General features: G+C 46.4%; 2 protein-coding genes across 2 annotated transcripts in view; both read right to left on the reverse strand.

Annotated features, from left to right (window-relative positions):
* Positions 1-5,620, reverse strand: part of ube2f (ubiquitin-conjugating enzyme E2F (putative)) — a 152,491-nt gene extending 146,871 nt beyond the window's left edge. Inside the window, exon 1 of the mRNA XM_080198704.1 lies at positions 5,478-5,620. The gene's annotated coding sequence lies outside the window, so the exon portion shown is untranslated. The remainder of the gene's footprint in view (positions 1-5,477) is intronic.
* A 15,571-nt stretch (positions 5,621-21,191) lies between these two features.
* LOC145349966 (ras-associated and pleckstrin homology domains-containing protein 1-like) overlaps positions 21,192-26,219 on the reverse strand; it is a 228,770-nt gene continuing 223,742 nt past the window's right edge. The window contains exon 16 of the mRNA XM_080198710.1: positions 21,192-21,257. Within this exon, the coding sequence (XP_080054836.1) occupies positions 21,237-21,257 (21 nt within the window). The 3' untranslated portion in view covers positions 21,192-21,236. The remainder of the gene's footprint in view (positions 21,258-26,219) is intronic.

Genomic DNA, 26,219 nt, shown 5'->3' on the forward strand with positions numbered 1-26,219 from the left:
CAGAGTCCTTTCAGCTACGATCTTTGTTACAGCAATAGTGTTGTGGTTGATGACACAGAATTCCTACAGTGCAGAAGGAAGCCATTCAGCCCATCGAGTCTGCAGCAGCCATAATTCCACCCAAGCCCTATCCCCATAATCACACACATTTAGCCCCCTAATCCCTCTAACCTACACATCCCGCGACACTAAGGGTTAATTTATCATGGCCAGTCAACCAAACCCGCAAATCTTTGGACTGTGGGAGGAAACCGGAGCACCCAGAAGAAACCCACACAGACATGGGGAGAATGTGCAAAGACAGCAAAGAACGTCCACACAGACAGTGACCCAAGGCAGGAACTGAACCCAGGTCCCTGGAGCTGTAAAGCAGCAGTGCTAACCACTGTGCCATCGTGTTGCCCATGAGTGTGCAAAATATTGGCTACAAATTGTCAATCAGCCTTGTGTGGGCACTGCATTCCACAAATTTCCGTCTCATGGTTACAGGATATAATTCTCATCAACTAGACAAAATCCAATATTACTTTCTGCTCTTTGTGACAGTCTTCCTGCTCCATGCCATTAGTCCTGACCATCTGAATGCTTTGCATACGGGGAGACAGGTTTTTATCAAAGCTGAGTTATCAGAACACAGCATGACACTAGGCCATCTGCGGCAGATTCAATTTCAGAGATTGGGTGAACTACACGAGGGTCACTGGGAATGGAAAGGCCAGGACTTCGGAAAGGTGACAATCAAGCTATGGTTACGGTTCAGCCAGAATTAATTAAAAAATCGTGCATTCTAAGGTACCATGTATTTTGAATGTTTGTTCTTTTGGGAGGGTCCTGAGAACAGATTAATTAATAATTAATTCAGACTAACTGGATCTGAATCGAGGAGAGGGTGAGTGATCATGACACACAACGTTTATCACACCCAGAGGATAACCACTCACAATGATAACACAGGAGTGTCAGGTGTTCCAGACAGGATTGTATGAATGAACTGTGGAACACATAACCAAAGCTGTAGTTAAGTTTAAACGTTGGTTGAACATTCAGGATGAAGTGCAAGGACCACAGAATAGCAGAATGGAGTGAAACAGCAGAGCGTACAAGTACTGAGAGAGAGAGCCTGAAAAGCGACACTGCAGAAGAAAATGAAGGTGAACTACAGGAAGAACCTCCAACGGTGCTAGAGGGAGCTCTCACAGTAATTTTTTTTTATAAAATCATCAAATCGTACAGTGTAGAAGGAGGCCGTTCGGCCCATTGAGTCTGCACTGACCACAATCCCAGACTCTATCTCCGTAACCCCATGCATTTACCCTAGCTAACCCCCCGTCGAAGGGACATTTTTTAGCATGGCCAATCCACCTAACCCACACATCTTTGGTCTGTGGGCGGAAACCGGAGCACCTGGAGGAAACCCACACAGACACAGGGAGAAAGTGCAGACTCCATACAGACAGTGACCCAAGCCAGGAATCGAACCCAGATCCCCAGCACTGCGAGGCAGCAGTGTTGCACTGTAACATAGGTAACACTGTATGTCCACAGACATATCAGTGGAAATAGAGATTGTAACAAGAGATGGATCAATGCAAACCAGCCTCTCATCCATTGACTCAATCTACACTTCCCACTGCCTCAGAAAAGCAACCAGCATAATCAAGGACCCCACGCACCCTGGACATTCTCTCTTCCAGTTTCTTCCGTTGGGAAAAGATACAAAAGTCTGAAGACACATACAAACCGACTCAAGAACAACTTCTTCCCTGCTGCCATCAAACTTTTGAATGGACCTACTTTTTATTAAGATGATCTTTTTCTACACCCTAGCTATGACCGTAATACTTTATTCTGCACTTTCTCCTTTCCTTCTCCCCTATGTACTCTATGAACAGTATTGCTTTGTTTGTATAGCATTCAAGAAACAAAACTCCCAATATTCCAATACATGTGACAATAATAAATCAAATCAAATCAAATGCAAGGTTTGATTGGTCAGCTGAACTCACGGCGCTTTCAGATTCGACCATAGAATCCCTACTGTGCAGAAGGAGACCATTCAGCCCATCGAGCTTGCACCCACAACAATCCAACCTCGGCCTTATCCTAGTAACCCCACATATTTACCCTGTTAACCCCTCTAACCTACACATCCCAGGGCAATTTAGCACGGCCAATGCACCTAACCTGCACATTTTTGGACCACAGGAGGAAATCGGAGCACCTGGAGAAAATCCATGCAGACATGGGGAGAACATACAAACTCCGCACAGACAGTGACTCAAGCCAAGAATCAAATCCAGGTTCTGGAGATGCGAGGTAGCAGTGCTAACCATTGTGTGCCATCGTGCCAACCAGATGCAAGTTTTGAAGTGTGGGAATTAAGTGAGAAAAAAGCAGAAACATGTTTTAATGGTAAACAAAATAAAGCAGAAAATAAAGCACTCAAAGGGTGGTGAATTTCTGGAATTCTCTGCCCGTTGAAGTGGTGGAGGCTGCCTCGCTAAATATTTTTAAGACGCGGGTTGATGGGTTTTTGATAGGAGAGGGGATTAAGGGTTATGGGGAGAGGGCAGGAAAGTGGAACTGAGCAGCGACAGATCAGCCATGATCTTATTGAATGGCGGGGCAGGCTCGAAGGGCTGGATGGCCTACTCCTGCTCCTATTTCTTATGTTCTTATTATGTTTATGAAATCTGGGGAAAATGTTTAACTTCCTGCCCTAAAATGAGCCAAAGAGCCATAACTAATTTTTTTTTGTGATGCTTCATGTGTTAAACCATCTGATGGATATTCTGGTGCAGCTGCTGATTCTTACAAGAATGGGAAATGTTGCTCACTACCCTGAGAAAGAAAATGAATTGTTAAAAGTACTCTGGCTGCTGAAACACTGGCTCGCATAGAGGCAGATTCTAATAGACAATTTTTAAAACTGATACCCCGTAAAATGGGCCTACTGAAGATAGAGTACATTGTCCCACCACTGATATACTATGAAAAATGAGTGTTAGTAGATTACAGATTATTATTGTTGGTTTGGAATAAATGCTAGGAGAGAAAGCAATCACTGAAATTGAGTAGATTAAAGTCATCAACACTCAGATTATTTGACTGAAGATAGCTGTTAGGGGTAATTTCACAATGTCATGCTTTGAAGAGAATATGGAGGTTTTCATATGTGCAACAATGTGAATTAATAACTGGACCTTTTTAAAAAGAGATGGCAAACTTATCTGTGGTAGTTACTTATGGGGCTTGGGATTCACATCTGCTCATATAGATAGGAGCCGGCTGAAAGTGAGATTGTTGATAGGAGGTGCATGATATACACCACATGCCTCTGTCAACAAGAACTTGGCAGTTTCTAAAGGCTAGGCTCCAGGGTTCCATCCTTCACTGCCTGGCTCTGAGTTTTAACATTTAATTCAAAGATGTAATCTTACATTGACACACCATTATATTCTGTCAAGGCTAATACCCATGTTTCTAATCAAACCAAAGCACTGGTGGAACTTGTTTCAAAAAAACAGCACCCGACAGTGTTTGTGGTGCTCCAACCACACCACTGACAGAACTTGTCGGTTACAAAGGAACAATAAGAATGAATACCAAATGGCTGCCAATAATGTTACAACATTTAGTTGATTACCAGCCAGCAAAGTACATTACTCTGATGCAAATTGCAGTGGTGCCTTTTTCCATCTAGGCCACATACTCCAGAATTCACATCATAATCATCTATGCCACACCACTCATTCTTTATTGCACTCCTTAAGCCTAAGTTTTCCATCTCAATTGTCTTTATTTAGTTGGGCTGCCTTCTTTATTTAAATCACATCTGTGAATCTGGTCAAAGATGATTTCCCCCATCACTGGATTTGCAAGTTGTTGTTCGCAGTATGTTCCATTTATTTATGCCGCACACAATATAATCAACAAATAAAAAGTAGAAGCAGGGGTAGGCCATTCAGCCCTTCAGGCATGTTCCACTAATCAACACGATCAGGGCTGATCTTAATGTCACTCTCCCACATTCTCCCCATTCCCACTGACACCTTAGGAGTCCAGAAATTTATTTCTTTCTTAAATGTGCTCAGTGATTTGGCGTTCACATCTTTGTGTGGTACAGAATTCCACTCACCGCCCTCTGTGCGAAGACACTTCTCATCTCAGTCCTTGTGGCCTCCCCATATTCTGAGACTGTGACTGCTTGTTCTAGACCCATCTCTTCCCCCAGCCAGAAGAAATATCATCCCTGCAACTGGTCTGTTCAGCTCTATCAAAATTTTGAATGTTTCAACGAGGCACCCTCTCATCCTAAATTCCAGATGTGTCAACCCCTCTTCCCTTAGCACTGCTGCCTCTCAGCGCCAGCGACCTGGATTCGATTTCCGACTTGGGTCACTGTTTGTGCGGGATCTGCACATTCTCTGTGTCTCCATAAGTTTCCTCCAGGCGTTCTGACTTCCTCCCATAGTCCAAAAGACGTGCTGGTTAGGTGCACTGGCCATGTTAAATTCTCCCTCAGTGTTACCCGAACAGGAGCGACTAGGGAATTTTCACAGTAACTTCTTTGCAATATTAATGTACTTAAATTTAAATTTTATTGATTAGTGTCACAAGCAAACTGACATTAACATTGAAATGAAGTTACTGTGAAAAGCCAAAGGAAAATTACAGAACAGGAACAGGCCCTTCAACCCTCCAAGTCTGCACCAATTATGCTGCCCAAGTGAACTAAAACCACTACCCTTCCAGGGACCATATCCCTCTATTCCCATCCTATTCATGTATTTGTCAAGACGCCCCTTAAAAGTCACTATCGTATCCACTTCCACTCCCTCCCCCGGCAATGAGTTCCAGGCACCCACTACTCTCTGTGTAAAAAATCTACCTCATACATCTCTTTTAAAACTTGCCCCTTGCATTTCAAAACTGTAACAGTCGTAGAATTCCTATCATGCAGAAGGAGGCCATTCGGCCCATCGAGTCTGCACTGACCACAATCCCACCCAGGCCCTATCCCCACAAACCCACATGTTCACCTGGCTAATTCCCATAACCTGCACATCTTTGGACACGAACGGGTAACTTAGCATGACCAATCCACCTAACCTCCACATCTTGTGACACTAATAAAATGAACTAAAACTGAAAATGCCAGCAGGAGATGGGCACCGTCCTCACCGCCATGCCCCCTGGAGCTGGTGGGGTGAGGAGCCCACCCCAGGAGCCCCTGATCCAGGCTGCCCACCCAGGGAGTGCAACACTGCCGCAGGTGCCAACCTTCAGAGTGAGACTTTAAAACAGGAGGAGAGGGGCAGGAGGGGATTCCTCTTCCTCTCCCCATCCCAGGTGGGTATTAAGCAGCACAGATTGTCCGGCTCACCGCTGGGATCTTTCTGTGCCCCAGTTTCCCACATTTTTACGACAGCGGGGCCCCACACACTTTACCGGCCGAGCGGGGTGAAGCTCCTTACCTGTCCGGCTCGCTCGCTGGGTGTGCCGCTGACAGCGCCGGCCACTCCCGCACCATTCCCGGTGCCTTCCTCCCCGGCTCCCGGCTCCTGCCGCGCCGACAGGCCGCTACCGGAAATCCCCGGCCCTGCTCCCACCGCCAAACGCTTCCGCCACTTCCGGCTGGGTCCGCCGCTTTTCCCCGTCCGGCAGCCCGGCGGTCCCTTAGGGAGAGGTTCCTCCCGGACACTCCGGGCGTCGAGTGAAGAGCCTCCTGTCCGGTTCTCCCGAGGCCCAGCCCGGGTAGAAGCTGCTGCCTGAGGGTAAATGGGCTCTCGCTGTGATTTTGTGGTAGTATTTCTAAGTATGTGGCCCTTCAGCCCATAGCTTTGTTTCTAGCCCCTTAACATGGCGGCCTTATGATCCCCTAGCTGATGTCTTGGAGACAAATCCCTTCACAGCGATTTAAATTCAACCATTATATCCCCAGTCATAGAGTTTTACAGCACAGGAAGAGGCCCTTCAGCCCATCTCACCAACTTTTACAGATAGAAAGCATTCTTTCCAGTTGTATCACAGCTTGGAATGGCTCCTGCTCTGCCCAAGACCGCAAGGAACTACAGAGGATCGTCAATGAAGCCCAGTCCATCACCCAAACCAGCCTCCCATCACTGACTTTGTCTGTACTTCCCGTTGCCTCGGAAAAGCAGCCAGCATAATTAAGGACCCCACACACCCCAGACATTCTCTCTTCCACTTCTTCTGAAAGATACAAAAGTCTGAGGTCACGTACCAACCAACTCAAGACCAGCTTCTTCCCTGCTGCTGTCAGACTTTTGAATGGACCTACCTTGCACTAAGTTGATCTTTCTCTACACCCCAGCTATGACTGTAACACTACATTCTGCGCCCTCTCCTTTCCTTCTCTATGAACGATATGCTTTGTCTGTATAGCACACAAGAAACAATACTTTTCACTGTATGTTAGCACATGTGACAATAAATCAAAAGGAGAGAGTGCAGAATGTAGTGTTACAATCATAGCTAGGGTGTGGAGAAATATCAGCTTAATGAAAGGTAGGTCCATTCAAAAGTCTGATGGCATTTCATAGCCTTGACTGCTGGAGTATTTCAGATGCTCATCTAAATGCTTCTTAAATGTTGTGAGGGTGTCTGCCTCCACTGCCCTCTCAGGTAGTGAGTCTCAGAGTCCCATCACTCTCTGGATGAAAATGCTTTCCCTTGAATCCCCTCTAAACCACCAGCCCCTTACCTTAAATCCATTCCTCTGGTTATTGACCCATCTACTAAGGGAGAAATGTGTCTTCCTTTCCACCCTATCTTTGTCCTTCATAATTTTGAACATCTCAATCAGATCCTCCCCTCAGCCTTCTTTGCTCCCAAGGAAAGCAACCCAGCCTAACCAGCCTCTCTTCATAGCTGAAACACTTCAGCCCAGGCAACATCCTGGTGAACCTCCTCTACACCCTTGCTAGTGAAATCACATCCTTCCTATAGTGTGGCAACCAGAACTGCACATAGCTGTGACCTAACCAGCATTTTATACTGCAAGGAATTACAAAAGGTTGTGAATGTAGCCCAATCCATCACGTAAACCAGCCTCCCATCCGTTGACTCTGTCTACACTTCCCGCTAACTTGGCCTCCAGCTACTAAGCCATTTTGGATCCAAATTGCCATGAATCCCATGAGCTCTTCTTGATCACTCTCCAATGCAAGACTTTGCATTAGAGTCCCTGCAGTGCAGAAGGAGGCCATTCGGCCCATCGGGTCCACACTGACCACAATCCCACCCTATCCACATAATCCCACATCTTCACCCTACCAATCCCCCTGACAGGAAGGGGCAGTTTTAGCATGGCCAATTAACCTAACCTGCACATCTTTGGAGTGTGGGAAGAAACCGGAGCACCCGGAGGAAACCCATGAAGACACTGACCACAATCCCACTCTATCCACGTAATCCCACGTCAGACACAGGGAAGACATGCAAACTCCACACAGACAGTGACCCAAGGCTGGAACTGAACTGGGATCCTTGGCGCTGTGAGGCAGTAGTGCTAACCACTGTGTTGCAGTGTCACCTTACTGAAGTCCACGTAGACTATATCACTACCCTCATCTTTACACCTCCTCTAAATTCAGTCACATTTCTTAGACGTGCTTTCCCCTGACAAAGCCATTCTAACTACCCTTGATTCAGTTTGCCTCTCCAAGTGCAGATCAATTCTGTCCCTCAGAACTTTTTCCAATAATTTCCAATAAAGAATCACTTTAAAATTTTTTTTCAGCAGCAGTATGTCCTCACTCGGCCATTTCAGAGGGCAGTTGAGAGTTAACCACATTGCTGTGGCTCTGGAGTCACATGTAGGCCAGACCGGGGTAAGGATGGCAGATTTCCTTCCCTAAAGGGACATTAGGGAACCAGATAGGTTTTTCCGACAAAGTAACGGTAGTTTTGGTGTCTGAAACCTGGCTTCCAATTCCAGATGTATCTTATTTAGTTGAATTGAGGTTGAGTCGATTAAGATTTTATTCGCTGGAGTTCAGAAGAACGAGGGAGTGGAATCTTGTAGAAATCTATAAAATTCTAATAGGACCAGACAGGCTAGATACAGGGAGGATGTTCCTGACAGCGGGGGAGTCCAGAGCCAGGGATAACAGTCTAAGGATACAGGGTAAACCTTTTAGGATTGAGATGAGGAGAAGTTTCTTCCCCCAGGGAGTGGTGAGCCTGTGGAATTTGCCACCACAGAAAGCAGTTAGTCCAAAACATTGTCTGTTTGCAAGAAGGAGTTAGATGTTGCTGCTGGAGCTAAAGGGATCAAAGGATTTGGGGTGAAGATGGGATCAGGTTATTGATTTAGATGATCAGCCATGATCCTAATGAATAGTGGAGCAGGCTTGAAGGGCTGAATGGTCTACTCCTGCTCCTATCTTTCATGCCTCTATGAACTGAAGCTGCCACTGAGGCTCGGTGGTGGAGGGATTGAATGTTTGTGGAAGGGATAGCAATCAAGTGGAGCTGCTTTGTCCTGGATGGTGTTAAGCTTCTTGAGTGTTGTTGGAGCTGCACCCATCCAGGCAAGTGGGGAGTATTCCAGCACACTCCTGACTTGTGTCCTTGTAGATGGTGGACAGGCTTTGGGGAATCAGGAGATCTAGAAGTTTAAACATACAATGAGCTTAAATTGTGCGTGGAGGGTGATGCATAAATAATGTAACAAGAGTAGAGAAGTAATGATTTGTATTAAATTCAATCTTTCTTAGTCAAAGACTAGAGGATGTCCACAGGTCCTGGCAGTGGGCAACCAAGGGTGTCACCAACCCAACTGTCTGTCTCTCTACCGCGGCTACATTCACGGCCAGATGTCCCTGGAGAGGGAGCATGCAGTGTCCCAGGGCACTGTTGATGCTTTCCATGCCTGCTGGGCACCGGAGGAACTGGGGTGTATTATTGACCTTTTAATCGCATTTTAGTTTCCTTTCTGCTTTGTCTTTTGATTTGGGTGGTTCCCTTCTTTTTGGGAACTGCCCCTTTTGACTTGCCCCTGAGTTAGTTTGATTTAGTTTAATTGTTCAGTCTAAATGATTGACTGGAGGATATCCTGTGCAAAAGTGCCGGGCCACAAAATTCAGCGAGTGGCACCCGCGGGTGTTGGTGCCCCAAGTAATGTCCGGTCCATCCCTCTAGCCATTTCTGGCATGTCCCACGCACTAGTGCAGACTTTACCCCGTCTGTACCAGAAGCATCCAGTCATAAATAATAATAGAAACAGAAAACGTTGGAAATACTCAGCAGGTCGGGCACTGTTGATGCTTTCCATGCCTGCTGGGCACCGGAGGAACTGGGGTGAGAGAAGGAGAGAGAATTAGAGTTAACTTTTCGGGTCCATTTGACCCTTCAGTTGTTTTTGCTGATTTGATGCACATTCTTGAAACTCCAACTGTGTTGGTAAACATGCTGAACTCTGCCATCCACTCTCGAAGGTTTCCCCACATCCCCCCTCACTTGCCCCCTTCTCTTGCCCACAAGTGGATCCAGCATTTTTTTTTCCAGCAGTGCTTCTATTCCAGAACGCTAGCCATTGTCTTTGAACCCTCTCCCAGGCTGTAACAGCATTTACAATCCATTCTTTTTATTTTCTTACTTTTCCTGAATGCATTGCAGCCAAGAATACAAAGTTCCCAATCCCAATGTGGTTTGTACCTGCTCTCCATGTTAATGCCACCACATCACAATGCCAGGGGGAAACTTGTGCCCGTAGCTCACCGGTAATATTGACCTTGCCTGGGCAACCTGTCTGAGCTGTGCCAATCTGCCTCACGGGATATGTGGAACATCTTTCGTCCCAGTCTTTACCCATTTCTCCCCCCCTACTCCTGTTGCTCGTCTGTTCACCCCCTTCACACCATATTACTCTTACTCTCTCTGTGCTGGTGCTGTTTCCTGCTCTCTTATCCAGTTCTGGAGGAAGTGCAGCAAAGTCTAGGAGAATAACCTCTGGAATACTGTGTACAATTCCAGTCACCCAGATACAGGAGGATGTTGTTAAACTGGGAAGAGTGCAAAAAAAGATTCACAAGGATGTAACCTGGACTGGAAGGTTTGAATTATAAAGAGAAGCTGAGAGACTCTTTTCTCTGGAGCGTAGGAGGATGAGGGAAGGCATTATAGAGGTTTATAAAATCATGAGGGGCATAGGGAAGGTAAATAGCCACTGTCTTTTCCCCAGGGTAGGGGGAGTCCCAAAACTAGAGGGCGTAGATTTAAGGTGAGAGGGGAAAGGGGACCCGAGGGACAACCTTTCCACACAGAGAGTGTGTGTATATGGAATGAGCTACCAGAGGAGGTGGTAGAGGCAGGTACAATTACAACATTTAAAAGGATTTGGACAGGTACATGGATGGGAAAGGTTTAGAGGGATATGGGCCAAACACAGGCAAATGGGACTAGTTCAATTTAGGAAACCTGGTCGGCATGGACAGGTTGGGCCGAAGGGCCTATCTCCATGCTGTACGTCTGTATGATTCTGTCTGTGTGTGTAGGCAGATGATGTGTAGGCACACACAATGAAAAACTTGCCAGCTGAAGGCAAATGTGGCAGTGCTGGGCCGATACTACCATCTGGTGGCAGGAGAAGACTATTGCACTTGATATTTTCCCAATCTGTCTCCTAAGCCAACAAATGAATCCTACCTCTGCTTAGCTTCAAAAACCAACCTGGAGATAATAGGCACTATTTATTTTTTAATCTTTCAACATTAAACACATTTGCAGCATTGTTTGCATGGTACAATGAAATGATCCCATTATTTTATCAGTTGTTAAGGACAGAGATTAAAATAATCATGAACAACATTGATGTTAATCTGTTGTTTCGCACTTTTATTAATTATTACCTCCAGAGTTAAAGTTCCATTTGTTTCCAAGGACATTTATTTAACTGCTTTAAAAAAATTCTTAAATTCCTTACAGGATAATAAAGTTTAAAGTTAAAGTTTATTTGTTAGTGTCACAAGTAGGCTTACATGTAGTATACATAAACGACTTGGAAGAGAGCGTAAGTGGTGTGATCAGCAAGTTTGCGGATGACACCAAGATGGCAGGGTTGGCGGGTACTGAACTGGATTGTCAGGTGATACAACAGGATATAGATAGGTTGGTGCATTGGGCAGATAGGTGGCAGATGGAACTTAATCCTGACAAATGCGAGGTGATGCATTTTGGAAGGAATAATGCAGAGAGGAGCTATGTGATAAAAGGTAGACCGATTAGGAGTATAGAACTACAGAGGGACCTGGGAGTGCAGGTTCACAGGTCTATGAAGGTTGCGACACAAGTGGAGAAGGTTGTTAGGAAGGCTTATGGAATGCTAGCCTTTATAGGAAGGGGTATAGAGTATAAAAGCTGCCGTCTAATGCTTCAGTTGTATAGAACGTTGGTTAGACCGCATTTGGAGTACTGCGTCCAGTTCTGGTCACCTTACTACCGGAAGGACGTGGAGTCTCTGGAGAGTGTGCAGAGAGAGGTTTGCCAGGATGTTGGAGAGAGGTTTACCAGGATGTTGCCTGGCATGGAGGGACTGGGTTACAAGGAAAGGTTGGAGAAACTGGGACTTTTCTCCTTGGAAAGACGGAGATTGAGGGGGGACATGATAGAGGTATATAAGATACTGAAGGGAATAGATAGAGTCAACAGTGAGAGACTGCTCTCTAGACTGGGTACAAATACGAGAGGTCATGATTTAAGGGTGAGGGGGGAGAGGTATAATTTGGATGTGAGAGGAAGGTTCTTTACGCAGAGAGTTGTGGGGGTATGGAACGCGCTACCGAGTAGGGTGGTGGAGGCAGGAACGTTGGACTCGTTTAAGGTTCAGTTAGATAGACACATGAGTGAAACGAGGATGGAGGGTTATGGTAGGGGCTATTAAATAAGGTTAGAACCTCGGGAGATACCGGAAAAGCAGGCTTGTAAGATTAACGTTTTTGTCTTTTTATTCCGCAGGAGGAGGTCCACCTCGTGTCAAACGAGGGGCATGCACACGGTGGGTCGTGCGTGGGCTGCTCTTGGAAGTTCCGGGAGTGGCCTAGTACTTTGTGTCGGTGTGTGTGCTTGATCCTGGACCGGTAGACGGGCGCCGCAACAGCTCAGTGACTAGCACTGCTGGCTGTGCAGACACATGGATTTGGGCCTGTGTCTGTGGGAGTTTGCGCATTCTCCCTGTGGTTGCATGGGTTTCCTCCGGGCGCTCCGGTTTCCTCCCACACCCCAAAGATGTGCTCTTAGGCTGATTGGTTTACCAAATTGACACTATTCTCCCCTGAATCTGGCTAAGTTAGAGGTTCCATTCGTAGACACGCAGGGTAGAATAGGCGTAGGGTGATGCAGCGGCGCGGGCTCGTTGGGCCGAAGGGCCTGTTTCCCGTGCTGGGTTGTTCTTTGTACATTAAAACTGCAATGAAGTTACAGTGAAAATCCCCTAATCGCCACATTCCGGCGCCTGTTCGGGTACACTGAGGGAGAATTTAGCATGGACAATGCACCCTAACCAGCACGTCTTTCAGACTGTGGGAGGAAACCCACGCAGACATGGGGAGAATGTGCAGACTCTGCAGTGACCCAAAGCTGGGAATCAAACACAGTTTGTAATGCTTTTTTGTCTGTTTGAAATTGTTTTCAGTTTTTTTTGTTTGATTTCTCCTTTTAAACCTTGTTATTCCTTCACTGAATGATCATGAATTTGCCCCCCCCCCAGATATTATGTCACGGGCAGACTCTCCTGCTATCCCGATCCCACAATACCATCCCATGTGATTTCAATTCTCGCTCCTTCGCCCCCATTGTCAGCCACCAAATAAAAAGACCTTACAGGACTTTTTTTTATTCATTTGTGGGACATGGGTGTCGCTGGCTGGGCCAGTATTTATTGCCCATCCCTAGTTTCCCTTGGAGGACAGCTAAGAGTCAACCACATTGCTGTGGCTCTGGAGTCACATGTAGGCCAGACCAGGTAAGGACGGTAGATTTCCTCCCCTAAAGGACATTAATGAACCAGATGGGTTTTTCCGACAATCAACAATGGTTTCGTAATTCCAGATATTTTTTATTGAATTCAAATTCCACCATCTGCCATGGCAGGATTTGAACGCGGGTCCCCAGAACGTTAGCTGAGTTTCTGGATTAATAGTCCAGCGATAATACCATCACCTGAAGTTAAAGTTTTTTAAGTTTGTTTATTAGTCACAAGCAGGCTTACATTAACACTGCAATGAAGTTGCTGTGAAAATCCCCTAGTCGCCACACGCCAGCACCTGTTCGGGTACACTGAGGGAGAATTTAGCACGGCCAATGCACCCTAACCAGCCCATCTTTTCAGACTGTGGGAGGAAACTGGAGCACACAGAGGAAACCCACACAGACACGGGGAGAGCATGCAAACTCCACACAGTGACTTCAGCTGGGAATCGAACCCGGGTCCTTGGCGCTGTGAGGCAGCTGTGCTAACCACTGTGCCGCCCTATGACCACCCGTATGACCATAATATTTGAGGTCATTTAATTCTCGATATGGGACAAGTAAATGGGGCAAAGTCTCGTTCTGTGTCCCACACTTGTCCAGTCTTACATTAAACAGTCGTGGTAAAAATCTCTTTGTGAATCATTTAAAATGCAGTTTAGTCCATTGTTGGCTTTGGGGATTCACCCACACTCCTATCCAAATGTACAGTCTATCTGTGGGCAGCACAAACCCAGAGGGCATCATGACACTCGCTCTATTCTCTAAAATCCCGATGAAAATCGCGCTTGTTGTGGTTTACTCGCTGGCAACAGGGAGAACTGAGACCATTTCACTTTGTTTGCAGATTTAGAAGTTCCTTCCTCCTGAACTATCGTGTAATTAGTTTCCTGGGGCCACACAATGGTTAGCACTGCTGCCTCGCAGCGCCAGGGACCCGGGTTCGATTCCCAGCTTTGGTCACTGTCTATGTGTAGTCTGCATGTTCTCCCCGTGTCTGCGTGGGTTCCCTCTGGGTGCTCCAGTTTCTTCCCACACTCCAAAGATGTATGAGTTAGGTGGATTGGCCATGCTAAATTGACCCTTGGTGTTAGGGGATTAGCAGGGTAAGTATGTGAGGTTACAGGAATAGGGCTTGGATGGGATTGTGGTCAGTGCAGACTTGATGGGCCAAATGGCTCCTTCTGCACTGTAGGATTCTGGGATTCACCACCTTCTCAAAGTTAAAGTTTATTTATTAGTGACAAGCAGCCTTACATTAACACTGCAATGAAGTTACTGTGAAAATCCCCTAGTTGCCACACTCCAGCGCCTGTTCAGATACACTGAGGGAGAATGTAGCACAGCTAATGCACCCTAACCAGCACGTTTTTCGGACTGTGGGAGGAAACTGGAGCACCTGGAGGAAACCCACGCAGACACTGGGGGAATGTGCAAACTCCACACAGGCAGTGACCCACGACAAATAATTCCCATGACATTTTTCCCCAGGTCCCAATCCTCCTCCCAGGCCATGTCTCTCCGGTTATTCCCAGCAACCTACCTGCAATCTGCTCCATTTTAAGATGCACTTTTCACACCAAGTCCCAGCGTTTGTAAAAGAACGTACAGATCAGGAGTGGGAGCAGGGCCTAACATCTCCTCCACTACTTGTTAAGATTAAAAGCTCGATTAAATGATATCTTCCCTTTAGTGTTTATACACTGGTTTAAAAATAAGACTTGTTCTAAAAGAGACTGCTCACCACAATTCAGGATAGACTAAGAATTGGAGCTCGAGAGCTCTTGAATAAACCACGTGGTGATTTTTTTTTATATACTATAGAAAATATATTTGCTTTCCCACACGTGTTCGGACAAATGCGCAAAACAGCATTTCCAAAAGCTCACGTCTAACCTTTAGAGAAATTCCTTCATCATTGAGAAAATGTATCTTCCTGCAATCTCTCAGTCCAGTGATGGTCCTGTTGGCCACCAAGACTGCTTTCCCTCCTGATACCAGCTACACACAAGCCTCTTGGGCAGACTGACTCTCCCACACACCCAGCCACTGCTGCCAGCGAGAACGGAGAATTCAGCACTCAGCCAAAACTCCATCCTCTGCAGCAGGACTGGAGAATCGCAGCCGCAGGGCGAGGTCAGAGAATCCCAGCCGCAGGGCGAGGTCGGAGAATCCCAGCCATGGGGGTGAGGTCGGAGAATCCCAGCCACGGGGGCGAGGTCAGAGAATCCCAGCCACGGGGGCGAGGTCGGAGAATCCCAGCCACAGGGGCGAGGTCGGAGAATCCCAGCCACGGGGGCGAGGTCAGAGAATCCCAGCCACGGGGGCGAGGTCAGAGAATCCCAGCCACAGGGGCGAGGTCAGAGAATCCCAGCCACGGGGGTGAGGTTGGAGAATCCCAGCCATGGGGGCGAGGTCGGAGAATCCCAGCCACAGGGGTGAGGTTGGAGAATCCCAGCCATGGGGGCGAGGTCGGAGAATCCCAGCCATGGGGGTGAGGTCGGAGAATCCCAGCCACGGGGGCGAGGTCGGAGAATCCCAGCCATGGGGGTGAGGTCGGAGAATCCCAGCCACGGGGGCGAGGTCGGAGAATCCCAGCCACGGGGGCGAGGTCAGAGAATCCCAGCCATGGGGGCGAGGTCAGAGAATCCCAGCCATGGGGGCGAGGTCGGAGAATCCCAGCCACAGGGGCGAGGTCAGAGAATCCCGATCGAGAGCTGACACTTTTGCTGGTCTTCCTTGGTTTTCCGAACACTCTTCCCCATTTTCAGATCCTTGCTTTGTATTTTCTTAAACACCATTTTAGGGAGTACAGGAGAAAGGAATAGACAGTTATGTTGATGGGATTAGACAATGTGAAGAGTGAAGCATTTCCACTGGTATAGACTATATGGGCAGAATGTCCTATTACTGTGTTGTACATTGGATGTAGATTTCAGTTTAATTTATTTTTGTTGTCTCTTTGCTTTTTTCTATAGAATCCTACAGTGCAGAAGGGGGCCATTCAGCCCATCAAATCCACCGACCACAATCCCAACCAGGCCCTATCCCCATAGCCCCATACATTTACCCTAGCTAGTTCCCTGACACTAAGGGGCAATTTAACATGGCCAGTTCACCTAACCCGCACGTCTTTGGACTGTGGAAGGAAACCGGAGCACCCGGAAGAAACTGACATAGACACGGGGAGAACATGCAGACTCCAGAGAGTGACCCAAACCAGGATTTGAACCCGGGTCCCTGATGCTGTGAAGCAGCAGTGCTAACCACTGTGCCGCCCCCTCTCCACTTACATTCGTGTATGTACAGAGGAGAATATACGGTGAATAAATGCTGCAAAGGAATCTGCGAGAATGTGAGGAGAGTCTAAGAGCAGCAAGTAGACTGATTGCTAATTGAAGTCAGTGCAGTGTTGAGGCCACCCTCTAGTGGAAAGAAATAACTATTACATCTGAAATTTACAGTCCGTCTCTTAGCCAAATACTAACTAAACACATGTTGGCTTCAGACTTAAAGTTTATTCATTATTGTCACAAGTAAGCCTACATTAACACGGCAATGATGTTACTGTGAAAAAACCCACTCTGGTGCTTGTTCGGGTACACTGAGGGAGAATTTGTCACGGCCAATGCACCTAACCTGCACATCTTTGGATTGTGGGAGGAAACTGGGGCACCCGGAAGAAACCCACACAGATACGGGGAGGACATGCAGAGTCCACACAGACAGTGACCCAAGTGGGGAATTGAACCCGGGTCCCTGGTGCTGTGAGGCAGCAGTGCTAACCACTGTGCCACCCTTGGTTCACTGTGGAAGTCATCAGTAGCTTCTATAGAATTACAATGAATGTACAGCACAGAAACAGACCATTCAGCCCAACTGCTGCACGCTAGGGTTTACTCTCCAGAAGAGCTTTGTCCCACTCCCAACACTGCCAACGCTCCTTTCAACCTCATGTTAATCCAGTTTTCTTTTTGTCTTGATGCATTCTGGGTTGATAACAACATGAAGAATAATAGAACATAGAACATAGAACACTACAGCACAAACAGGCCCTTCGGCCCACGAGTTGCACCGATCACATCAACACCTACCAATCTATAGACCTATCTATAACCCCCAATCTCATTAAACCCCATATACTCATCCAGAAGTCTTTTAAAAGACCCCAGCGAGTTCGCCTCCACCACCACTGACGGCAGCCGATTCCATTCGCTCACCACCCTCTGAGTGAAAAACTTACCCCTAACATCACTTCTGTACTTTCCTCCCCGCACCTTAAATCTGTGTCCTCTCGTAGCGACCATTTCAACCCGGGGAAATAGCCTCTGAGAATCCACCCTATCTATTCCTCTCAACATTTTATAAACTTCTATCAGGTCGCCTCTCAACCTTCGTCTCTCCAGGGAAAAGAGTCCCAGCTCCCTCAACCTAACTTCATAAGGCATGCCTCCCAGTCCAGGCAACATCCTTGTAAATCTCCTCTGTACCCTTTCAATAGCTTCTACATCTTTCCTATAGTGAGGCGACCAGAACTGCGCACAGTACTCCAAATGAGGCCTGACAAGGGTCTTATAAAGTTGCAGCATTACCTCCCGATTCCTAAACTCAATCCCTCGATTAATGAAGGCCAGTACACCATACGCCTTCTTAACCACATCCTCCACCTGCGAGGCCGATTTAAGAGTCCTGTGGACCCGGACCCCAAGATCCTTCTGCTCTTCAACACTACTAAGACTCCTGCTCTTGATAGTGTAGTCGTTCCTCCCGTTGGTTCTGCCAAAATGGACGACTACACATTTATCCGCGTTGAAGTCCATCTGCCATTTCTCCACCCAGTCCTGCATCCTATTTATGTCCTGCTGCAACTTTTGACATCCTTCCAGACCATCCACAACACCACCGACCTTCGTGTCATCAGCGAACTTACTTACCCATCCCTCCGCTTCCTCATCCAGGTCATTTATGAAAATGACAAACAGCAAGGGTCCTAAAACAGATCCCTAGGGCACTCCACTGGTGACTGACCTCCATGCTGAAAAAGACCCATCCACAACCACTCTCTGCCTTCTGCAGGCTAGCCAGTTCTGGATCCACAAGGCCAAAGCCCCTTGGATCCCATGCCCTCTCACCTTCTCAAGAAGTCTTGCATGGGGGACCTTATCAAACGCCTTGCTGAAGTCCATGTACACCACGTCCACTGCACTTCCTTCGTAAATGTGTTCAGTCACATTATCGAAGAACTCAACTAGGCTCGTAAGGCACGACCTGCCCTTGACAAATCCATGCTGACTATTTCTGATCATGTCAAACCTCTCCAAATGCTCGTAAATCTTGTCCCTCAGAAGCCTCTCCATCAGCTTACCAACCACTGAGGTCAGACTCACCGGTCGGTAATTTCCCGGGCTATCTCTGTTCCCTTTCTTGAAAATAGGAACTACATCCGCAATCCTCCAATCTTCCGGAACCTCTCCCGTCTCCATCGACGACGCAAAGATCATCGCCAGGGGCTCTGCAATCACTTCCCTCGCCTCCCACAGTATCCTGGGGTACATCCCATCTGGTCCCGGCGACATCTATCTTGATAGAATTCAAAAGTTCTAACACATCCTCCTCCTTAATATCCACATACTCAATCTTTTCCATCTGCTGCAAATCCGTAGCAAAATCTCCCAGATCAGTTTCCACTGTGAATACTGAGGCAAAGTACTCATTAAGCACCTCTGCCATTTCTTCTGGTTCCACACAGACCTTTCCCCCTTCACCTTTTATAGGTCCTATCCCTTCTCTTCTTATCCTTTTACCTTTCACATATTTATAGAAGGCCTTGGGACTCTCCTTAATCTTACCCGCCAAGGTCTTCTCATGACCCCTTCTGAGGGGAAAGGATTCTAAAATATATATCAAAGAACTTTCTTGATCAGTATCTTTCCAGCCCAATGCAGAAGGAAGCATTGGATCTAAACTTTTGGAATAAAATGGACAGGTGAAGCATGTTTCAGGATCAGAGTATTGACAGGGTATTTTCCGAAACTCAATCAATAACTCCCTCAAGACTCAAGTGTCTGCAAGCTCGACACATAACACGGAAGTGTAGAGAAACCAATTTATCACAAATAGGTGTGAACAGCCACATGCACCACCTGCCCCCACACCCCCCACCCCCCCTCCCCCCATTGTGTAGCAATGTTTCAAACTCTAAATCCTGCATGTGGACAATAGAAGTATTGATTGTGGTTACAAACTTTAAATAATAAACCTTATTATTCCAAGAACCAGCCAGAAACAAGGCAGTCTGGAATCCAACAGGAAAGTCGTGGAGTTTTACAGCACAGAAGAGGGCCCTTCGGCCCATCGCGTCTGTGCCAACCATCAAGCACTTTCCTATGCTAATCCTATTTCCAGCAGTGGTTTGTAGCCTTATACACTGTGGCATTTGAAATGCTCATCTAAATGCTTCATAAATGTTGTGAGGGTTCCTGCCTCTACCCCCTTTCAGGCAGCAAGTTCCAGATTCCCACCACCTTCTGGGTGAAAAGAGTTTTCCTCAAATCCTCTCTAAATCTCTTGCTCCTTATCTTGAATCAATGCCCCCTGGTTATTGGCCCCTCTACTAAGGGGGAAAGATTCTGCCTATCCTCCTCACTGTGTGGAGTTTGCACATTCTCCCCGTATCCACGTGGGTTTCCTCTGGATGCTCTGATTTCCTCCCACTGTCCAAAGGTGTGACGGTTAGGTGGACTGGCTATGTTAAATTGCCTTTTAGTGTCAGGGAGACTAGCAGGTTAAATATGTAGAGTTACAATGATAGGGCCTGTGTATGATTGTTGTTGGTGCAGACTCGATGGGCTGAATGGCTTCCTTCTGCACTGTAGGGATTCTATGATTCTATTATCTACCCTACGTCCCCCAGGACAGGATGGACCATTACTCCAGCAAGAATAGAACTTTCCCTGAACACTCAAGTCAGCGCAGGCATTGACAGAGAGAGAGGCTATTTTGGCTTCATTGATCTCTGCAGAAATTTAGCTACGTCTTCATCTAGACACCCGGAGGCTTCCCAATTCCATTCATCCATAGGACCACAGGGGGGAGCAAGCCTGCCCAAACCTGCAACATATACATCTTAAAGGACTGCAGTTAAACACGTGATTTGCTTTTTGTATTGCTGTTTATGTCCCAAATATACTCTTTGCATCTGGAATCCACCTCTACTTATGTGTGTGTGTGTTTGTGAGTGTTTTCATTGCATTTAAATTGCAGGCTGCTGTGGACAAATCTTAGGAGGATTCTCCCAGCCCGCTGCACTGCTCATCTCGCAGTGGGCCAGAAGACATCAGCGGGGGCCATTTCACGGGCTCCAAGCTGGCCACCATGGCCTCTGCGAGTCTATGTTTTTCAGCATTATCAGCTTTCCGGCGCGGAGCTGATTACAATATAGAATTCAGCATTTACTTTAATTTGCATGCCCTGGAACTGAAGTCTCGGGGCCCACTAGCATCTCTCCTCCCGCCATGAGTTGTTTCCTCCACCGGGATTTATACCTGCTCCCCACGAGCAGGAACAAGCAGCCTGACCCTGCCGGAGGCGACAGAGGCCACTGACAACCCCCCGGGAGGTCAAGGATAAGGGGGTGTCCCTTGGTAAGCCCAGGCATTGGGGCAGGGCCTATTGCAGGGGTGATTGGTGGGGGTATGGAGTCCCCTGTCACTCTGCTTTGGGAGAGGGAGGGAAGAGGGCAACTAAGAATGGCCAGCCGGGTGGGGTAAATCAGAACTGCCTGGGGAGAGGGCAGTGGCAGATTAAGTACCACCTTGACCCCTAGGCTGAGCTTTAGTAAGGCCCCTAACCCTGCCCCCTGCCCCACCCTTCATTGAATAGAATAAAGTGACGTTAAGTGACGTTAGATACCTTATATCGTTGTACTAAGTATAATGTACTACATGTATAATATCATAAAGTTACATAAATCAATTACAGCCCTTTTATTCATTTATTTTTCGTTTTCTTTATATTTGTACTTTAAAAAGCTTCCATGTTTTTTGGTTTACAAAAACAAAAATCTGTTTTGACGTTTTCAGAAGTGGTAAACGCGCTCAACAACAGTTTTGATGATGGATTATGCAGTGATGATAGTGGGAGTGATTTAGATGCCGAGGATTTTGATGTTGATATTGGTGAATTAACAGATGATGGTTGTGAATTTGATGATACATCGATAGCATTGGAGGCAGTGGTGACAGTCATCGTGCTGTAGTGTGGGACTAATACAATGTATTACAATTTGGGGGGCTACGTGGGTTAGGAAGGGAAGTGGTGTTGTGGAGCTGGCCAGCGATATGATGGTCGGCTCTGACAGATCAGCGCATGCCAGCCTCTCAGGCAGGAAAAGAGCCCGCTTTCAGATTTCCAGTGAATCCAGCTAGGGCTCTCTGTGACGCACAGTGTGTTGGAAGATTCCAGAAGTCATGTTAAAAAAAACACGAGCAGGATTTGCTCCCAATTTTCCACAAATTGGGGACTTTTTTTTTGGGAGAGCCCTGGCTATTATCTTCTGATTTAAACTCAACTGAAAGCCTGCTTCCTGATCTATTACTAAAAAACCACATTTCTATAAGGGTTTTAAAATCCTCCCTCTAAAAGACATGTCTTGTTGCAGATGCATGAGAGGAGAAGCGTGATGAGCAAAAGGTACCCATCATCTCACTCCCATCTTTAACATCCCTCTCAAGGACCCTCACATCCAACCTGGCTGAATTGTGACTGCCCTCAAGTTAAAAAGTCTCACAACACCAGGTGAGTGAACAGCATTCCAAAAGCTCATGATTCCAAATAAATCTGTTGGACTTTAACCTGGTGTGAATCTTCTGTGCCCACCCCAGCATCTCCACATCATGTTGATTAGATGTTGCCCTTCTCACCCTTTGGCCATGGAGTGGGCAGCACAGTGGTTAGCACTGCTGCCTCACAGCTCCAGGGACCCGGGTTTGATTGCCAGCTTGGGTCACTGTCTGACTGGAGTCTGCACATTCTCCCTGTGTCTGCGTGGGTTTCCTCTGGGTGCTCCAGTTTCCTACCACAGTCCAAAGATGTGCAGGTTAGGTGGATTGTCTATGCTAAGTTGCCCCTTAGTGTCTTGGGATGTGTAGGTTAGAGGGATTAGCGCGGTTACGGGCATAGGGCCTCGGTGGGATTGTTGGCGATGCAGTCTCAATTGGCTGAATGGCCTCCTTCTACAACGTAGGGATTCTATAAGTGCTGACATTAGCCCAAGGACACTTTTTACCATTTTGTCTGAGGTCAGAGGCATGGAGAATACAGAAATAGGAAGTTCAGGGTATGTTGTGATTTGTTTTTGAAACAGACAAAGGTGATGTTAGGATGAATATAATGTAACTGATTATCAGTCTAGCTGCTTAGCACAGTGAAAGAAAGCATTTGTGTGCTGCTGCACCTCCAATATATTTTCTCTGTCATGTTCAGAGTCATTGAAGTTATTTTTACTTGTCCTTGTAACACGCGTAGCTCTAATTGTGTTCTATTTTCCATTAGCTTATCATGCTGTATCGTGGGAGGGTGGGGACACTTCCCTTTCCAATGAATCAATATTGCAGTATTGCATCTCCCAAGGGCTGGTAAAATAAACCGGGATCCAGAAAACTCCACACAGAAACGTCTCCGATATGTTAGTATGACTGAGATTACACAGAACTAGAGGTCCACACTTAACTTGAAATCAATTTATTATCATAAAAACTGTTATAGGTTTGCCATGCATTAATTACAGTCTCCAGTATTAATACATTTCAGAGTTTACTTTTTTTTAAAAAAGGAACTTGCATATGTTCTTCTCTTAGAGTGAACATAGGGGTGGAAGGGCAAAAATTATATACAATATTAATCTCCAACTTTGACAGTGATCTTTCCCATATTGAAGCCAGTCAGTCGGCCACTCCCAGGCAGGAGTATGAGGATGGCCTTTAACCACATGCTACAGCGTTTTGTTTTAGTCAGGAGCGTGAGCCAACATTCTCTGCATTTAACCCGCAGCATTCAAAGACAACTGTACAGCAAAATTCAGCAACATATACCAAAACTAAACACAGAAACATGACTTGCGATCTGTTGTGACAAGCTGAGAATGGCTGTGATATTTTTAGCCATCTCCAAGCAGGCTGACTTTTCACTCGTGTCCAATTTAAGGCAAAAACATTTCCCAGTCTCCAAGAACTGCACAGACACCAGCCAGAACCTAGCCCATGCAGTGAGATTAAGCGGCGAATTACATACTTGGCAGCCCTCTTGTCCATGTTACCCTCTCCCCCATCCCACACATGATGACACAACAGATGATACAGGACTGAGTCCAGGGTTAAGAATGGTTTTGACAGCAGTCTTATGGTAATTATATCTGAATTATATAACACAAAGTAAGGATGCTTCACAGCTTCCAAGAGAAGGTATGCAGAAGCACCTGTGACACTGGTTCTCAACAAACTTGTAGCTCATTCCCCTCAGTTGAAAGGTTGGCCTGTATGGTTCCTGATTACAGAATTGATGGCACCAGAATCACACTCTGCAGCTTATGATCATAATGGAAAATTGAGATGCTCTCCTAAATACCCCAGCAGTCTGCGATCACCACTGAATCTCAACATGAGGACAAGATACCCAAACAGGGTGAAAAGTCGCAGAGAGAGAAAGCTCACTGGATTATGACAGATAGCACAAGATCACTCCAAGCCCTTGTAGTGACTGGAAACAGTACCTCAGCCAGTTATGGACAGGATCTTTCGCTTTGCGTTGCCATTACATTGCTGACTTACCTCTCCCAACAATGGCACAGAACAGGGCATTGCATTCTGTACCTACAGTCTGCCTGTGAATTCCTTCCTCCGACTCAAATCCACGGCACCGTTCATACTTCCAGCATCCACAAATCCACAACTGATTCTTTGGCAAAAAATAAATTGTGTGTTTTTCTTTGGTACAAACTTTCCCAGATTCAGCCCTGTTCCTGTTCCCATCTCTCTCCCTCCCTCCAACCCCATTTCCTCCATCATACCAGCACTGACTTTGAGAAGTCACCTGGATTGAGGAGCGCCAGTTGGCCCTAGGCGCCTTGGTGAAAAATCCTGAATGATGCTTCATTCTGATACAAAGAGAAAAATCCAATTCAGATTGGCATATCTTTAAATTTGTGTAACACTCACAACAGCTTGGCAAACGGCCTGTCTGTAAATACCTTCCTGCCCATTTACTGAGATATGTCCTCTTACTGTAAAGAATTTATTTTACACCAATTACACCATGTAATTGGTATTTCACAGCATACATGTTCCAATTCCAGCACTTTCTGGGGTTTCCTGGGGATTCTGTTGCGAAGCAGAAAGAAATGTGGAAGAGTACTGGCACTCATCGTTGGGAGGGGATGTGGAGGGGCAGAGGGAGGAACATCCTTTGCTTCACTGTCACCTCAGCATCAATCATTAAAATACTATGAAGACTGCTACTTTATAGTCATTTTCAGGACTCCCAGAGGGAGTGCTGGAGAGAGGATTTATCAGAGGGATACACCACTCACAACATTGAGCAAAAGGAGCAGCAACAGTTACATCAATGAAAATATGCACTGTTCACACAAGCTTCTGACACTCAGCTACAATTCCAGGTCTGAATCCCCCATGGGTGCAGCTTAAGCACTCAAAAAAAAAGCATTTGATTGGCATCCCATCCATCTCCTTACACATCCCTGACCTCCCAACAAGGTCCAAATGCCTGCAGTTTGTAAGGTGTACAAGATGCACTGCAGCAAACTGTCAAGAATTCTGTAGCAGAACCTCCCAAGCCCACAACCTTCATCACCTAGAACAAGGGAAGCGGACGCACGGAAACATTCAAAGGTCCCATCCAAGCCATACATCACCCTGACTTAAGAGATGATTGTGTTAAAATCCTGGAACTCTAGCTAACTGGAAGCCCCTTCAACACACAGCTTAGAAAGGATAAGGTGGTTCACCTCACGGACAAAGGGAGGAGTAGATGTTGGCTTCAATAGTGACATCCACGTCCTGAGACTTCACAAAATGAATGGCAGTTTGCTGCTGCAGGTAAGAGGTTCTTGATTGTCTGCGCCACATTGATTCTAGCACTTGGGCACATTATCTTACTGCTGCATTAACTTAGTGCCTGATTCAAAGACAGAATTCTTAAAGGGATGCTGCCACTGGAGGGAGCTGGGTGTGCATCAATCATTGGGAATAACTATGATGAAGGTGTTGCTTGATTTTTATACTGTCAGATCAGAATTTCTGAGGGGTGCTCCTGGAAATGTCCCATTGATGTATCAATGTCATAGCTAATTCCATTTAGTGTAATTTCTCATACATCATTGCGACTGTGAAATCTGATCAAATACAATCACATCTGTGGGTGGTTTGTGTAAAGCCGGTGGAGTGGAATAATGAATGAAGGAAATGGCGGTTGGTGCGAATATCACTGAGCATTCCGGATGGGATAGTAACCAAACAACATCCCCGTTCTAGTAGACAGGTCTCAGAGCAATAGAAACGTGAAATACTGCAGTTATAGCTGCAAGTGCAGAGGCAGGGTTATCACAGAATCCCTACAGTGCAGAAGAAAGCTATTTGTCCCATCGAGTCTGCACCAACCACAATCCAGTACCGCTGGCTTCGATCCCTAAACATAAGGATGTGGATGACCAGCTTACACAAACCAGAGAGCTCCAGATGTGAGGGATGACCTGTATAATCTCACTCCGGGTATTGGGCTGATGGATGCATCACTGACCTGATGATGAATGAGGACAAAGACATGAAGAGACACAAAGACCAAAAGGAAAGCAGTGTAAGGAGGACCAAGAAAGACATGAAGACTGGTTACAACACCGAAGCAAAGAGACAATGAGCAAAATGTAGAGAACTCTCTCGAGCAATATAAAATAACAATGGGCATCAACTTGCTCGTCAGATCATAAGGGCACCTATATCATCTGCATGTCCTTTATCTGAGGAGGAGCTGGAGGCACGTTTTCGTGACAAACTCTCCAAGCAGAATAACAAAGCTGACATCAGTAAGTATGCCATGAGGCGGTAAATGAAACCATCATATACATCTCTGACTTTTGCTAATTTATCAAAAATATGAGGATCAAATGCCACAATAAAATCTTGGACCAACTATGCAAGTACATTGGAAAATTCAGT

This window comes from Carcharhinus amblyrhynchos, chromosome 11 (genome assembly GCF_965287045.1).
Source record: "Carcharhinus amblyrhynchos chromosome 11, sCarAmb.v2.hapA, whole genome shotgun sequence".
Taxonomy (NCBI): Eukaryota; Metazoa; Chordata; class Chondrichthyes; order Carcharhiniformes; family Carcharhinidae; genus Carcharhinus; species Carcharhinus amblyrhynchos.